We start from the raw sequence: 18,229 nt of genomic DNA, 5'->3' as shown, positions 1-18,229 counted from the left end.
GGTCTTCGGGTTGGCGTTCCTCGGCTTGATGTCTCTCGGCTGTCTTCTGGCTCCATTTCGATGGTCACTCCTGCGGTGGGTCAGCTGGGCCCCTCCGACGTGCGGCGCGCTCCAGCGCGGCTGCAGGTCTGTCCTTCCGGCTCCGCCGCGCCTGCGCCGTCCGCTTTCCCCACGTCGTCCGACTCCGCCTCTCCGCCGCCGTCTGCTTCCGTCGTTCGAGCTGTACCGGGACACCATCTTTCCAGCCGCTTACTCGCTGCCTCTCCTCTCCGCCAGTCTTTGACACTCCAGCAACCCCCTCGACGGGGGAGGGTGCCCCCTACCCTCTAAGGTAGGTACCCATTCATCTACTTGCGCAAAGGTGTTAATCGGCGCTTTTGAACCGCTGGGTTAGCTGGATTGTAGATACAATCAAGAAACAAAATAAAGGGGAAACGCCTGGACCTGATGGACTTCCAGTAGAAGATTGCCTACTAATACCATAAAAAGGCATTGGAAAATATACTGGAAGAAGGGAATTTACCACAATCATGGAAAGAAGCTACTATCTTAACATACAAAGAAAATACAGATCTTAAAGAATCGAAATACTACAGACCTATTTCGCTTCAAAATGTGGATTACAAAATTTTTTGCTGCTATTTTAGCACGGCATTTGAAGAAGGTATTACTAGATATAATACATCAAGACCAAGCAGGCTTTCTGCCAAAGAGACAATTGAATAACAATGTGAGAACAATTGTAAATATTTTGGAGTATTATGAAGCACATCTGGAAAAACAAATGGCATTAATTTTTTAGACACTTAGTTGGAGCTTTATTATTGAGCAGTTATGAGAGATTGATGCTGGAGAAGAGTATACTAAGATGATTCAAGCAATTTATACTCAACAAAGTGCCAAAGTGAGAATCAATGGAGATCGTACGAAAGAGATAGCAATTGAAAAGGGAACGAGACAAGGATGTCCGTTATCCCCATTATTATTTATTCTCACTTTGGAAGTATTAAATAACTTGATCAGAGAAGATAAAAAAATTAAAGGAACAACAATATGTGGAGAAGAATATAAAGTACAAGCCTTTGTGGACGATTTAGTTTTTATTTTAGAAGATCCCAGCACTTCTATAGACAGCTTAATGAAGAACTTAACAGAATTTGGAGAGATGGCGGGAATGAAAGTGAATAGGCAAAAGACAAAGATCATTACAAAGAATATAACACAATCTATTAAAAAAAGAATTGGTGGAGAGTGCAGGATTTCAATTAGAGAGTAAAGTGAAATACTTAGGTATTACCTTGACAAATAAATGTAGTTCTCTGATGAAAGATAATTATTTGAAATTACTTAAAAAAATACAAAAAGATTTGGAAAAATGGAATAATTTGCAGCTGTCATTTATGGGAAGAATAGCTACAATCAAAGTGAATATACTTCCTAAATTTATTTTTCTTTTTCAAACTATTCCAATATTATTGAAACAATCATATTTCCAGGAACTAAACAAAATAACAACGAAATTTATATGGCAAGGGAAGAAACCTAGAATAAAATTGAAGGCATCACAGGATTTTAAACAGAATGCAGACTTTGGTCTTCCAGACTGGGGAACATATTATAAAGTTTGTGCACTGACATGGATTAAACAATGGATAAGAATTGAAAATAGGAGACTGTTAAAATTGGAGGGATATGGTTTAAAGTTAGGATGGGATGCCTATCTTTGGTACCAAAAAGCGGATAATCACAAATATTTTAAAAACCATTCAGTGAGGAAAGCATTGCTGCTAGTATGGGGAAAAATCAGACATAAAATATATGTGAAGATCCCGAAATGGGTCTCTCCAGTGGAAGCATTTACTCAACCTAGATTACTGGAGAAGAAAAACGTACTTAGATATGAAGACTTATTAGGAAAGGAAGATATGTTGAAGTTCAAAGAAGGACTAGAAGAGCAAGATATATATCTGGATTGGTGGACAAGAGTACAGCTAGAATAGAGATTTGCTGAAGATAAAGCTCAAGGGTTTGTTACAGAACAATCAGAGTTTGACATACTTTTATATGAAACAAATGATAAATTAATTAAGAAAGTTTATGAGTACTTGTTACAGATAAAGATGGAGGATGAGGTGATTAAAGAATGTATGTTAAAATGGACCCAAAATGTTGGTTATAATATTGATCTTGACCATTGGTTGCAAATATGGAAAACAAATGTTAAAATTACAAAATCAGTTGCATTCAAAGAGAATTTATACAAAATGTTTTTCAGGTGGCTTATAACACCAGATAAATTAGCCAGAATGTAACCTGTAATGTCTGATAAATGCTGGAAATGTAAGACACGGGTGGGAAGTTATTTTCATATTTGGTGGAAGTGTAAAGAGGTGATGTTATATTGGAGAAGGGTACATGAAATGTTACAGAAAACATGTTACCGCTACTGTTTAAACCTGAAATGTTCCTGCTTAATATTATGCCTGATGTAAAAGATAAGAAAGTGAAATACTTAATTATAAATATAGTTATAGGCAGCAAGAATTCTTTATAGTAAGCACTGGAAGAAAGCAGAGATACCAACGGAAAATGAACTTTTGACAAAAAAAATTGAAACAGAAGAAATGGATATGCTGTCAAATCTGTCGGAAGACAGAAGTAAACAATATGTGAGAAATATTTGGGCACTATTTTATGACTGGGTGGAAAGAAACTTCAAAGACCAAGAACAATGAATAAATATATTATAATTTGGAGAGACTCCAACATGAACTATATAAAATTTGACTCTTGTCAGGAAACATAACAAAAGACTTTAATGATTTGACTAAGCAATATTAGCTTTAGTAATTTTTCAAAGAAATAGAACTGGAAACAGAAGAATTAAGACTGAAAACTTGTAACAGCTATTATGCAAATAGGGGCTCCGGTCACACGGGCAGGAAACTGTGGGGGGGAAGCATGGCTGTTTGCCCCGGGGCAAACTAACACGCGGTTAAGGGATCAGACCTCCCCTGGAGGTCCCGTGGAGGTCCCGTGGAGGTTCTGTGGGAAGGGAGAGGTGCTCATCACAGGACGATCCTGCGCGCAACAACGAAGCGCGCGGTGCGGCAAACAGGTGGTTTTTTTTGTCATGTACACCAAAAATGCGCATGCTCCGTTGGGTGCTTGTGCGCATCCACGGAGACTGGAAAAAACACACCTTGTTTGCAAGGGGACATGGGCGGGCGCCGGATGCCACCGGAAACGCGATCAGACGCCCGCCCTTGCCCTGCAATTTCCGGAAACTAGTACCTCCGAGGTACTAGTTTTTTGCAGCGCGGTTTCGGCGGGAAGCCTCAGTTAAGCCACGGAAGTGCTACGCTTCCCAGATGTGCCGATGAGATTGCGCCCGGAAACTCCGCCTGACTTCCGTCTCTCTAGCGTGGCTAATGTTCCGTGTGACTGCAGCCTGGATTACATTTCCTATATATCTTATCCCAAACCCTGTACCCTTCCTACCCTACCTTAACCCTAACCTTATAATATGTTAAATCCAATTAAAAATTTATTATTTTAAAAAAAGAAAACAAACATCACTCATAGCCTGCCCTGCAGTTAATTTTTTGCGGATATCATTGTTTCCATGTTTACAGCTGCAGTGTGATTAGAAACTGAAAAGAAATCCTTTCTACTTTTTTTATAGGTTTGTGCTGTTTAATGGAAATAATGTGAATAATATCAGTTTATTGCTTATTTCTAAAATTGCCGTGTATCTGACTCTGATTAGAATATTGTAATTAAATACCTGCCCTGACCTGGATGGCCCAGGCTAGCCTGATCTTGGCAGATCTTGGCAGGTAAGCCGGATTTGGTTGCTGTGCAGGGGCAGGCAATGGCAAGCCACGTCTGTTCACCTCTTGCCATGAAGATCCTACAGGGCCAGTTTGGTGTAGTGGTTAAGTGCATGGACTCTAATCTGGGAGACCTGGGTTTGATTCCCTACTCCTCCACTTGCACCTGGCTGGATGACCTTGGGCAAGCCATAGTTCTGGCACAGCTGTTCTTGAAAAAGAGCAGTCTCTGTCACTCAGCCCCACCCACCTCACAGGGTGTCTGATGTGGGGAGGGGAGGGGAAGGGAGTTTGTAAGCCGCTCTGAGACTCCTTTGGGTAGTGAAGGGCGGGGTATAAATCCAATCTCCTCCTCCTCCTCCTCCTCTTCTTCTTCATAAGTCAATTGCAACTTGATGGCACTTTCCACTAGCACTTAAATTTTGTTGTTGTTGTTCAGTCGCACAGTCGAGTCCGACTCTTCGCGACCCCATGGACTAGATCCCGCCAGGCCCTCCTGTCTTCCGCTGTCCTCTGAAGTTTGCTCAGTTTCATGTTCGTTGCATCGATGACACTGTCCAACCATCTCATCCTTTGCCGTCCCCGTCTTCTTTGACCTTCAATCTTTCCCAGCATTAAGGTCTTCTCCAGTGAGTGCTCCCTTCTCATTTGGTGGCCAAAGTATTTGAGCTTCAGTTTCATTATCTGGCCTTCCAGGGAACAGTCAGGGTTGATTTCTTTTAGGATTGACTGATTTGATCTTCTTGCAGTCCAAGGGACTCTCAAGAGTCTTCTCCAGCACCATAGTTCAAAAGAATCTATTCTTCGGCGCTCGGCCTTCCTTATAGTCCAACTCTCGCAGCCATACATGACTACTGGGAATACCATTGCTTTGACCATGCGGACTTTTGTTGGCAGGGTGATGTCTCTACTTTTTATCATGCTGTTTAGGTTCGCCATCGCTTTCCTCCCAAGGAGCAGGCGTCTTTTAATTTCATGGCTGCAGTCACAGTCTGCGGTGATCTGGGATCCCAGGAACGTGAAGTCTGTCACTACTTCCACGACTTCCCCTTCTATTTGCCAAGGAGTGATGGGACCGGATGCCATGATCTTAGTTTTTTTTATGTTGAGCTTCAAGCCCACTTTTGCGCTCTCCTCTTTTACTCTGAGCAAGAGGCTCTTTAGGTCCTCTTCACTTTCTGCCATTAGAGTGGTATCGTCTGCATATCTGAGGTTGTTGATCTTTTCCCCAGCAATCTTAATTCCCGCTTGTGATTCATCCAGGCCAGCATTTCGCATGATGTACTCTGCATATATATTAAATAAGCAAGGTGACAATATACATCCTTGTCGTACTCCTTTTCCTATGCTGAACCAATCAGTTGTTCCATATCCGGTTCTAACTGTTGCTTCTTGACCCTTATACAGGTTTCTCAAGAGACATGTGAGGTGGTCTGGTACTCCCATCTCTTTAAGGACCTGCCATAGTTTGTTGTGATCCACACAGTCAAAGGCTTTAGCATAGTCAATGAAGCAGAAGTAGATGTTTTTTTGGTACTCTCTTGCTTTCTCCATAATCCAGCGAATGTTGGCAATTTGATCTCTAGTTCCTCTACCTCTTCGAAACCCAGCTTGTACTTCTGGCAGTTCTCTATCCACGTACTGTTGAAGCACTTAAATAGCTATGCTAAAAAAAGTCGTCTGCTATTCTTCTCTTATTTACAATGTAAAATCTAGTAATTCACAAACCAGACTAGTACATGCTTATGTAATAAGTGAGCCCAATTTATCTAAGTTACACATTTTCAAGTAAGTGTTTTCGGAACTGCAGTCTAATGGAGTCAAAATATGTTCAGAATTGGACATCAGTGTTGTAAATTGTATGTGAAATAAATTTTCTTTTTATTTTTCAGAAGAGACAAAGAAGAACACTTTAGGATTTCCAGATGTAACCAGCTTAATCAATGATATAAATGCCATGCACGAAAACACACTTTTAAAGTATGCTTCTAAAAACCTATCTGTAGAAAATGAGAGAAACACTCCACATTCCCGGAAAAAGCGTTTCCTTTCCTATCCAAGATATGTAGAGGTGATGGTTACAGCTGATGCCAGAATGGTTCGGCACCATGGACGGAACTTAGAGCATTATGTATTAACACTTATGTCAATAGTAAGTAATCCTCTATTATAGCATATAAGACAGGATATACTTGTGTTTCACAGTAATAAACTTAGTATCACTCTCAGCATACACTTGGCAATATGTATCCTGTAGCAATATTATTCATATCATTCCTGAAATAATGTTTTTACTGTTCAAAATGTGATTTCTAGAACTAAGACACAGATACAAGGAACCATAAAAGCATTGCCCCCCCCCCCAGTCGGAATAAAGAGACAGACACCAATGTGGATTTAACAAGGGCCACTTTATTAATTTTAATAACAAATACCAGCTAGGGGTTACCAGAAATGTACGGAGGAATATGACAGGTGTCAACCTTCTGACCACCTTCATTTCCTTCTGGGCGATGCACCTGTTCCGATCTCAAGCCACCGCAGGTAGCTTTCGATCAGCAGCGTGGCATGTTCAAGAGAACCCCTGAGCCACCACCCCAGAAGCCGCAAAGGCCCGCTAAGGTAGGCCGAGCCAGATTGTTCCCAGGAAGATCACCCCTTCCCGGCCTTGAGCCGCAAAGGCCCGAAAGCCGTTCCTGGAGGACCCTTTATTTCCTTTATAACCATGCCCCGGTGCTCACCATTTCCATCCTGATCGCGCTACCCCGCCAAACATTAAAGTGACCATACTATTTAACAGCCCGGCCCCCGAAGCCAATAAACCAACACCACCATCGTCAGTGCAAGGTAGGCAAAAACACCCCCATCTATAGGCCAAACTGATGGAGGCGAAAAATTCCTACCTGGCTCCATGAAAAGGCAGCCGGTCAGACCTGCACTAAAATAGGGTGGGAGGGTGGGCTGAGCTTTCCAAAGACTGGTAAGGTAGGGGGCAGGAGCCAAGCCTAAATAGGCTGGCTCTGCCCCCTGTAGGTCTCTTCTTCATGCCTCTCGTGGAGGCAAATCAGCCCTCCCCCACCAGTGCAGGCTTGGCGGGGTTGGGGCTTGCAGATCTTGGACTTCAGACTTTTTAAAATAGCAACCACTCATGCCATACAGCAAATTGCTTTAGAAATGGGGTGGTGGGAGGGATTTCAAAAACAGTTTGTGATACGTTGCAGATAGAATTAACGTGTGGTGCTTTAGAGTTTGCCTATTCACAGATGAACTGTAATTTAAAGAAATTATAATATGATAAATGACTATTACCTGAGTATCTTTACCTTAACTAAATTGTAGCATGAACTACTTCTTGAACCTTACCATCTTTTGAGGACACTTATTGCATTATACAACTAGTGCAAAGCTTGTTTGTTTTCATTTACCAAGGAGGCCGTTGGAGCATTACATGCCTATCTTACAGTTATTATAAGAGCATTCATAGTATGGCTTAATATAAATATATATAATTTTAATAAATATCAACATCATGTACACATTTTTATTTCTTTCCATAGGAAATAAGAACATTTCATAATAATTATGTTACCTAATAGCATGCTAATTTGAATTTTGTTTATTTAGGTTGCAACAATCTACAAAGACTCAAGTATAGGAAATCAAATAAATATAATGATTGTAAAATTAATTGTAATTCACAATGAACAGGTAAGAAGATGCATATCTCTTGGCATAATTTGTACCTAAATTTTTAATAGTAACTTTAAATACATATTTTATATATTTAAGGAAACTATTTTTCATTTAAGTTCCTAATGCTCTTCATTTCCATATACACAAGACCCTGGAGGGCTGCATTCATTCATGAAACTATTCATGTGCGATATCACAGTATGGTTTTGCAAGATGGGAAGAACCTTATCTTCATTAGTTCCTTCCTGTTTCATGCAAACTATTGGCTTGAAAGTTAGCAGTCCATTCTGCTTGTGCTGGCATGTTCATTTGGCATCAGCAAAAGGTTCCCACTTTCCAAAGCATGGACAATGGACTGGTAGGATCCAATCCAGAATTTATTCTTATAGCTGAATCTGCAAACTATAGTTTATTCCCCCCAAAAAACCCAAGTTTGCAAACCAGTTTGGATGTTTAAAATTGAGCTTGGAATAGCATTGATTAAAAAGGATAATTTTTCCATTGTATGAAATAAACATTATTTTAAGATTAAGTTCTAATTTAGTAAATTGGTTTCTGTAGGCAATGACTTGCTAAGAAGTCTTGTATGCACTGAGGTCTTTCTAGAATATATGTTATATTACAAAATAGTCACAATTAATGTTTACTGTGGTTGTTTTTGTCCTGCCAAATCATGTACAGGAAGGACCAGCTATCAGTTTTAATGCAGCTACCACTCTTCGCAATTTCTGTTTATGGCAGCAAGCACAAAATGTTCTGGATGATACTCATCCTTCTCATCATGATACTGCAGTTCTTATCACAAGGTATTGTATGTGGGAGAACTCAGCATTATTTCTCTTTACTATTGTATCTGTTTTAAAGAGTAATATGTTCTTCAGACATCCTGATGTACCAGGGTAAAGAAGGATGGAGGAATTTATGAATGAGAAAGGAGGAGTTGGGGGGCACAGAATGATCTCATGGCCTTTTTCTGATTTCTTCTATACCTGTTTGTTGGAGTGAAGCATGTAACACAAACATTATTGGTTCTTAGATGGAATTATGTGCCATTGATTTTAATGAAAAACTCTTATAAGTAACTATATACAGGACTGCAGTTATGCAGCCTAATCCAAGAGGGATATTGCAGTGGAGACATCAGGTTACATTGCTGAAGGAGCAGAGTCATGCAAAGCCCTGAAATTACTTTGACAGATCAAAACTAGTGAATTAAACTGATGGAATTAATAAATATTAAAACAAAGTAAATAGGTATCTTCAAAAGCTGCTTTGTCTTTCTTTTTATCCATTTTTATTTTTAATATAACATTGTCATTCAAGATCTTTGTTTCTTCAAGGGAAGATATATGCAGAGCAAGAGAAAAATGTGATACCTTAGGTAAGTTAAAGTTACAAAATAATTATGTTGTATAAGCATAATAAGAATAAAAATCAAGTAGTAAATACAATGGCAACCTTAATGTAAGTAAATAATGTGAGTCTTTTACTTTATAACCATTTTGGTTCTGTGATTCTGAACACAAGCAGATGGTTACACTAATATATGGAACATTGCTGTAGGTCTGTATTCATTTGTGGAGCCAATGTTGCTGATATAACATCATTAAAATTTATGTACCAAATTCATTTCTTTAGGCTTAGCTGAATTGGGTACAATGTGTGACCCACTGCGCAGCTGTTCTATCAGTGAGGAAAATGGATTAAGTGCTGCATTTACAATAGCACATGAACTTGGACACATGTAAGTTTGTCTTTTCTTCCGAGTAAATCTTTCATTTGCCTTACATTAAATGGAAGACGCTTTGGCCAGTGGTATGATTGACTGGCTGTTCTGAAGACAAATGGGGTGTCAGAAGTGTAAGGGGTGATTGAAAGCATGAGCTTTCAGTAAATGTATAGTCTTATCCAGCAGGGCTCTTTATATGTTGGTATGTTCTTGCAGTCCATTGTCTTACAGTCTGTTAAAATGGCCTTACCCCCAGGTGACTGTTCTTAGCATTGAACTGCTAGTCAATATGCTATACTATGTTAGCATAATATGATGGGCATTTGTCATATTTTAATTTTTTTTAATGGTGAACCACATCCAAGAGTTGGCAAAAACATCTTACTGTTTTTCACAAATTGGATTGTGCAAAGAGCTTCTTTGAAACTTTATTTTGATACAAAAGCAGCTCTGAAAAATCAAAAAATAATAAAATGCATGCAATGTGGCAAACGTAAAACAATGAACACAGATTAAGAAGGGGGGGACAAGAAAAGTAAAACTCTGCTCCAACAGACAAGCAAGTTACCGGGATGCAATCAGCCACTTGTGTATCCGGCATGCCTGTATACAGACTTTGGCAACTTTGTGGGTTATCTCCTGAGAGGAGTCTGCAAAGAGGAGATGGACATTAAGTTGTTAAGATCTTCCCAGTGTAGTTGACAGAATTGGAGAAATATAATGATTTAATGGGATACAATCTCAAAAACAACAGAATGATCTTGGTCTGAATCCAAGGCAAACCATTCAGCATCACAGTAATCCAAGTCTATGCCCCAACCACTGATGCAGAGGAGGCTGAAATGGACTGGTCGTATGAAGACCTACAACATCTCCCAGAACCAACACTAAAAAAAGATGTCCTTATCATAGGGGACTGGAATGCTAAAGTAGGAAGACAAAGGTAACTGGAATAACAGACAAGTTTGGCCTTGGAGACCAAAATGAAGCCAGGCAAAGGCTAACAGAGTTTTGTCAAGAGAACACACTGGTCATAGCGAACACCCTCTTCCAACAACCTAAGAGGCGACTCTACACATGGACATCACCAGATGGGCAACACCAAAATCAGATTGATTATGTCATTTGCAGTCAAAGATGGAGCAGCTCTGTACAGTCAGTAAAAACAAGACCTGGAGCTGACCGTGGCTCAGATCATGACCTACTCATTGCAAAATTCAGGCTTAAACTGAAGAAAGTTGGGAAACCCACTAGGCCATTCAGGTTTGACCTAGATCACATCCCTGATGAATATACAGTGGAGGTGAAGAATAGGTTTAAGCAGGGGTCTTTTTGTAGAAAAAGAACTGCTGGAGCTCATTAGCATAACTCATTAGCATATGCCACACCCCCTGACATCACCGGAAGTGTGTCATGAGGCCACACCCCCTGACATCACCGGACGTGTGTCATAAGGCCCCACCCCCTGACATCACCGGAACCTCTTGATGACTATTTTTTGTTTCTTGTCCTTGGCACTTTCGGTCTGATATCACATCCCGGGATGCTCCTTTGTTAGCGACTGTGTGACACAGTGTTAGACTGGATGGGTCACTGGCTTGATACAACATGGTTTCTCTTATGTTCTTAAGTTTAGTTTAGGTTTGACAGGATAACAAGTATTGCATGTATTTCAATTTTCCCCAAAATTTCCAGTTTTTCCCAGGGTGGAAAATGCTCCCCGCCATCATGGCTTCAACATTTCTGGAAATTTTACATCTCTCTCCAGGACACATAACAAAAGACTACCACTGATTGAGAGAAGCCAATGTCTTTCTACCAATGGATCAGATCAGCTGCTAGAAGATGCTGGAGAGGAGAAGCCCCCTAACACCCTGGATATGTTCCTAATACTTTTGCAGCACTCCAGCTAATACACAGCTAATACACAAGTGATCTCTTCTGTCAGCAATCATAATGAGCTGAGGGAGAAAGCACATGCTAGATTCCATCCAAGTGTGACCTTCCTCTACCTTTTCACATTAATTATACAGAAATAATTTACCCTTACTGGCAATGACTCAGAAGTAATATTGCATGCAGAGAGGACCCTCCCTGACAAGAAAATGGCCAGAGAGAGAGGGACACCCTTTAAATAATCGCCTTTTACTCAGAAGGTGTGCGATCTCCTCTGCCAGACAGAGCCCTATGGAAGTGGGGGCAGAAGGCGCCTGTTCCACAAACTGAAATGTTCCCAGCGAACTGAGGGAGTTCCGTACACATCCACACCTTGACTGGAGAGCCAGCCGCTTAGCCTGGGCACCCAGATGCCGCACATGAAAGGCACGCACGAGGCGCTACACACACACACCCGCGCGCACACACATAGGCGCACAGGCAGCTCACACTCCCAACGAGAGGGCGCGTGTGGAATCCGGGCTCAGCAGCCAAGCCCTCCCCCCAATTTATTTATTTATTATTTTGCTGGTGCTGGGGTGGGGGTGTGCGCGAGTGCCTCTCTCTTCTGTCTCACGCGCTGCTTTCTTCTCTTCTTCCGTGTTTTCTTCCCCCTCCCCTCTCCTCCTCCCATCTCCACCCTGACTTTTTCCCCCTTTGCTCTCCAAACTCTGCCTCCCCGAGCCCTGAAAAAATGCCTGCAACCCTAAAGTCGGATTCGACTGGCTTTTGAGCAAGGGAACCTTTACCTTTACTTGTACAATGGTGCGTCTCCCTGCCTTGGGGAAGGCTGCCTGGAAGGCTATGCTGCCTGCTCCTGTGCTTTTGCCAGTGCATCCTCGCTCTAGTGCAGAGGAGGCTCCCCCCCCCGCTGAAGGGGAGCCCAGGTTTGCCCCTTCCCACCATCCTGATACCTTTCTCTGCCTTCCTCGCCGAGCTCCCCGCAAGTCTCAGGACGGAAAGGTGGCCTTGGAAACTCCCGAAAACCCCAAACCTCATCGTCGTCCTCAACGGCCACAACAGGGCGGGAACAACAACCGTGTCTGCCACCGCTCACCTTACAAAGCCTCTCCCTCCAAATGATTGCCGAAAATCTTTCCCGTTATGAAAAAGATTACATTTATGGCCCAGCGGCTCCCGACATTGGGACTGTGTCCGCTCGTAGCCCAGCTCCGCCAGGGCTCGGGAGACGCGCTCGCACATGGCTGGCCCGGGGGTCTTGCTGCTGAAGACGGTGCCGACGCGCCTCTACCAGCTGTTCGTTGCCCCACACGGCGATCAGCGCGTGCCCCGGCAGGCAGCCGTCGTGGCGGTGCCGCTGGGCGAGATGGAAACAGACGGTGAGGCTCTGCCACGGCCCCGGCACCACCGCCACAGCCTTCCCTCGAGCCAGCCGCGGCCCCGTCGAGATCGCCGCGGCAACAGAACCCAGGCTGGCGGGGCTGAGCAGGGAGGCGCCGCTGGGCGTGGAAGGGTTGGAGAGGCTCGGGTTGTCGTCGCTGAGTGCCCCGGGCGAGCTGGGCGACAGCACCTCCATCTTGGGGATCTTCAGCGGTGGGGAGCTGTGAGGAGCCACAGGGCGCCGCCATATTGGAGCTGCCAAAGCAGTGGGAGGCGCACATGCGGTGCTGGCTGCAGTGGATCACACGAGACTCGGGGGAAGCGCAGGGAGGGGTGGCCGGGGGAAGGGGCTTGGTCATGTGACCGCCCCGCCCCCTGGCCTCCTCACTCCCGGAGCTGCGTTCCGGAGCGCTCCCCCCCCATGAGACCCCTGGGTTTAAGGGACTAGATTTGATAGACAGAGTGCCTGAAGAACTATGGACATTGTACATTGTTCATGACATTGTACAAAAGACAGCAATCAGCACCACCCCAAAGAAAAAGAAATGCAAGAAAGCCAAGTGGCTGTCTGATGAGGCTTTTCAAATAGCTGAGGAAAGAAGGAAAGTGAAAGGCAAAGGTGAAAAGAAAAGATTTACCCAACTGAATACAGATTTCCAGAGAACAGCAAGGAGAGATAAGGAAATCAAGGGAACTTTCTGTGCAAAGCTGGCTTTGATAAAAAACAAAAATGGTAGGAACCTAACAGAAGCAGAAGAGATTAGGAAAAGATGGCAAGAATACACAGAAGAACTATACAAGAAGGACCTCAATGTCCTTGACAACTACAACGGTGTGATCACTGATCTCAAACCAGACATCATTGAGTGCGAAGTCAAGTGGGCCTTAGAAAGCATTAAAAACAACAAAGCTAGCAGAGGTGATGGTATCCCAGCTGAGCTATTCAAAGTCTTAAAAGATGAAGCTGTTAAAGTGCTGCACTCAATATGCCAGCAAATTTGGAAAACACAACAGTAGCCACAGGATTGGAAAAGGTCAGTTTACATTCCAATCTCAAAGAAGGGCAATGCCAAGGAATGTTCATACTATTGGACAATTGCACTCATTTTACATGCTAGCAAGGTCATGCTCAAGGTCCTACAAGCTGGGTTTCAGGAGTACATAGATAGAGAACTGCCAGAAGTACAAACTGGGTTTCGAAGAGGTAGAGGAACTAGAGAACAAATTGCCAACATTCGCTGGATTATGGAGAAAGCAAGGGAGTACAAGAAAAACATCTACTTCTGCTTCAATGACTACGCTAAAGCCTTTGATTGTGTGGATCACAACAAAGTCTGACAAGTCCTTATAGAGATGGCAGTACCATACCACCTCACATGTCTCCTGAGAAACCTGTATAAGGGTCAAGAAGCGACAGTTAGAACCGGATATGGAACAACTGATTGGTTTAGCATAGGAAAAGGAGTGCGACAAGGATGTATATTGTCACCCTGCTTATTTAATTTATATGCAGAGTACATCATGCGAAATGCTGGCCTGGATGAATCACAAACTGGAATAAAGATTGCCAGGAAAAACATCAACAACCTCAGATACGTACACTAAGAACATAAGAGAAGTCAATGTTGGATCAGGCCAATGGCTCATCTAGTCCAACACTCTGTCACACAGTGGCCAAAAATACCAGGTGGCATCAGGAGGTCCAGCAGTGGGGCCAGGACACTAGAAGCCCTCCCATTATTGCCCCCCCCAAGCACCAAGAATACAGAGCATCACTTGCCCCAGCCTGAGAGTTCCTATCGATACCTTGTGGCTAATAGCCACTGGTGGACTTCTGCTCCATACGCTTATCTAATTCTCTCTTGAAGCTGTCCATGCTTGTAGCCGCCGCCACCTACTGTCGCACTGAATTCCATGTGTTAATCACTCTTTGGGTGAAGAAGTATTTCTTTTTATCTGTTTTAACCTGACTGCTCAGCAATTTCATTGAGTGCCCGCGAGTTCTTGTATTGTGAGAAAGGGAGAAAAGTACTTATTTCTCAACCTGCTCTATCCCATGCATAATCTTATAAACCTCAGTCATGTCACCCCTCAGCTGTCGTTTCCCCATGCTAAAGAGCCCCAAGTGTTTTAACCTTTCTTCATTCGGAAAGTGTTCCAACCCTTTTATCATTCTAGTTTTCTGCACTTTTTCCAATGCTATAATATCCTTTCTGAGGTGTGGTGACCAGAACTGTACACAGTACTCCAAATGAGGTCACACCATTGATTTATACAGGGATATTATGATACTGGCTGATGTGTTTTCAATTCCCTTCCTAATAATCCCCAGCATAGCGTTGGCCTTTTTTATTGCCGTTGCACAGTGTCTCGACATTTTCATTGAGTTATCTACTATGACTCCAAGATCTCTGTCTTGGTCAGTCTCTCCCAATTCGGATCCCATCAGTGTGTATTTATATTTAGGATTTTTGGCTCCACTGTGCATCACTTTGCACTTGGCCACATTGAACCCCATTTGCCTGACGCCCACTTGCCCATCCTCAACAGATCCCTTTGGAGTGCCTCACAATCCTCCCTGGTTCTCACCACCCTGAACAACTTCGTGTCATCTGCAAATTTAGCCACTTCACTGCTTACTCCCAACTCCAAATCATTAATAAACAAGTTATAAAGCATCGGACTGAGTACTGATCCCTGTGGTACCCCACTGCTTACCACCCTCAACTGAGAAAATTTCCCATTTATACTCACTCTGTTTCCTATTAATTAGCCAGTTTTTGAGCCACAAGAAGACATCTGTCTATCTTGTGACTATTGAGCTTACTTAAGAGCCTTTCATGAGGAACTTTATCAAAAACTTTCTGGAAGTCAAGGTAAACGTCTATTGGGTCCCCCTTTTCCACATGTTTGTTCACTCCCTCAAAAAACACTTAACAGGTTAGTGGGACAAGATCTTCCCTTACAGAACCCATGCTGAGTCTTCCTCAATAGGTTTTGTTCATCAATGTGCCTACTAATACTTTCCTTAATATCAGTTTCTACCAGCTTACCCGGTATCGATGTCAGACTGACTGGCCTGTAATTTCCCGGATCTCCTCTGGAACCCCTTTTAAAGATGGGAGTTACATTAGCTACCTTCCAGTCCTCTGGAATGGAGGCAGATTTTAGTGAAAGATTACATATTTTTGTCAGGAGTTTCACAAGTTCACATTTGAGTTCTTTCAGAACTCTCGGATGTATACCATCCGGGCCTGGTGATTTATCAGTTTTTAAGTTGTCTATCAGTAGAAGGTAGTAGGACTATCAGTTGGAGGTAGTAGGACCTCCTCTCTCATCACCTCAATCTGACTCAGGTCTTTCAACACCCCTCCCGAAATCAGCGATTCTGGAGTGGGCAAGCATTTCTCATCTTCCACAGTGAAGACAGAGGCAAAAAATGCATTCAGCTTCTCAGCCATTTCCCTATCACCCTTCAGTACCCCTTTTACTCCTGGGTCATCCTAGGGCCCTACGGCCTCCCTGGCTGGTTTCCTGCTTCTAATGTATTTTAAGGAAGTTTTATTGTTGGTCTTTATGTGTTTTGCTATATGTTCCTCATATTCCCTTTTTGCCTGCCTCATCACAGACTTGCATTTTATTTGCCACAGCCTGTGTTCACTTTTATCAACCTCACTGAGACTAGCTTTCCACCACTTAAAGGAATCCTTCTTACCTTTTACAGTTTCCATTACTTTGTTTGTTAACCATGCAGGCTTTTTTCTATACCTATTTGTGCCTTTCCTAACCCACAGTATATATTTTTTCTGAGCTTCTAGGATTGTAGTCTTAAATAGACTCCAAGCTTCTCCAATGGTTTTGACCCGTTCTACTTTTGCTTTCAGTTTATTCCTCACATGTCCCCTCATATCAGAGAAGTTAACCCCTTTTAACGTTAAAAGTGGTTTTGTCAGTCTTTTTAGGCAACTCCCTATTTATACAAATGTTGAACTCAGTAACATAACTCTAATGGCAGAAAGTGAAGAGGACCTAAAAAACCTCTTGCTGGTGAAAAAGGAGAGCGCAAAAGTTGGCTTGAAACGCAACATCAAGAAAACTAAGATCATGGATCTGGACTCATCACTCCTTGGCAAATAGAAAGGGGAGTCATGGAAGCAATGACAGACTTCACGTTTCTGGGATCCAAGATCACTGCAAATGGTGACTGCAGCCATGAAATTAAAAGATGCCTGTTCCTTGGGAGGAAAGTGATGGCAAACCTGGACAGCATAATAAAAAGTAGAGACATTACCCTGCCAACAAAAGTCCGTATAGTCAAAGCAATGGTATTCCCAGTAGTAATGTATGGCTGCAAGAGTTGGACCATAAGGAAGGCTGAGCACCGAAGAATAGATGTTTTTGAATTATGGTGCTGGAGAAAACTCTTGAGAGTCTCTTGGACTGCTAGGAGATCAAATCGGTCCTAAAAAAAAGTCAACCCTGACTGTTCCCTGGAAGTCAGATACTGAAGCTGAAGCTGAAACACGTTGGCCATCAAATGGGAAGGGAGCACTCACTGGAGAAGACCCTAATGCTGGGAAAGATTGAAGGTAAAAGAAGGGGATGGCAAAGGATGAGATGGTTAGACATAAAATTAAGCAAACTCCGGAGGACGGTGGAAGACAGGAGGGCCTGGAATGATGTGGTCCATGGGGTCTCAAAGAATCACTCGACTGTGAGATTGGAGGAGAAGGAGGAGGAGATTGGATTTATACCCCACCCTTCACTTGGAGTCTCAGACTAGCTTACAAACTCCTTCCCTTCCCCACAACTTTCCAGAACTGTCCTTGAGAGAACAGCTCTGACAGAACTATGGCTTGCCCAGGGTCATCCAGCAGCTGCAAGTGGAGGAGTGGGGAATCAAACCCGGTTCTCCCAGACTAGAGTCCGCGCACTTAACCACTACACCAAAATGACTGAACAACAACAACAAGAAGTGATGTCGAATGTCATTATAGAATGGCAGTGCAGCAGAACATGTTCAGTAGAGTCTACTTTCCCCGTATGACATGGACAGTGCCATTGAGGGAGTAGAATACAATGGTATCTGCCTTCCAGAAGGGCTGAAGTTAGAGCATTAAAGTGTGCCAGGGTAAAGGTTCTCCAATACTTGGAGATCTCAAGGGATCTAAGATAATCTGCTGATTGAAAACATTTGGCATGCTGCAGAATAACTGGAAATTTCTGTATCTGTGCCCTATCTGATTGTAGGGCATGGTCCCAGAACCACTGTTTAGTTGTTTGTTTTGCTTTTAGATAGCCAAGATGCGGTAATATTTGAGGGGAGAGGCCATGCTCCTAGAATTTCCTCTCAACTGCTGCAGAGAGCTGCTTTAATATTTTGGGGATTGTGTGTGTTGTGTGTGTGTTTCTGATTCAAAAAACATTGCTCAGAAGCAGCTTCCATTGGTTCTACTGTAACGTCCTTTATTTAATCGGATTAAGATGACAAAGACAAAGGAGCAATTCTAAGCAGGTTTACTCAGAAGTAAGGCCCATCCGATTCAATTGTGCTTACTTGCCAGAAAGTATATTTAGGCCCCTGCCACACGCAGGGGAAAAAGCGGCACAAACCGTGGCTGTTCAAAGCCGCGTCAAAGTTGACACGGCGCGGCGGGATCCCACGGATCCCCTGGCCGCGCCGCGTTTTCTCCCCGGC

General features: G+C 43.0%; 1 protein-coding gene across 1 annotated transcript in view; it reads left to right on the top strand.

Moving 5' to 3' along the window:
• ADAMTS20 (ADAM metallopeptidase with thrombospondin type 1 motif 20) overlaps positions 1-18,229 on the top strand; it is a 152,250-nt gene that overhangs the window by 49,432 nt on the left and 84,589 nt on the right. Inside the window, exons 5-9 of the mRNA XM_015429359.1 lie at positions 5,729-5,985; positions 7,458-7,541; positions 8,208-8,332; positions 8,867-8,907; positions 9,165-9,270. Coding sequence (XP_015284845.1) covers positions 5,729-5,985; positions 7,458-7,541; positions 8,208-8,332; positions 8,867-8,907; positions 9,165-9,270 — 613 coding nt within the window. The remainder of the gene's footprint in view (positions 1-5,728; positions 5,986-7,457; positions 7,542-8,207; positions 8,333-8,866; positions 8,908-9,164; positions 9,271-18,229) is intronic.

The sequence above is a fragment of the Gekko japonicus genome, unplaced genomic scaffold, assembly GCF_001447785.1.
Source record: "Gekko japonicus isolate JY-2015 unplaced genomic scaffold, Gekko_japonicus_V1.1 scaffold822, whole genome shotgun sequence".
Classification (NCBI taxonomy): Eukaryota; Metazoa; Chordata; class Lepidosauria; order Squamata; family Gekkonidae; genus Gekko; species Gekko japonicus.
Note: the sequence above shows the minus strand (reverse complement) of the source record. Positions and strands in the feature narration are given on the sequence as shown.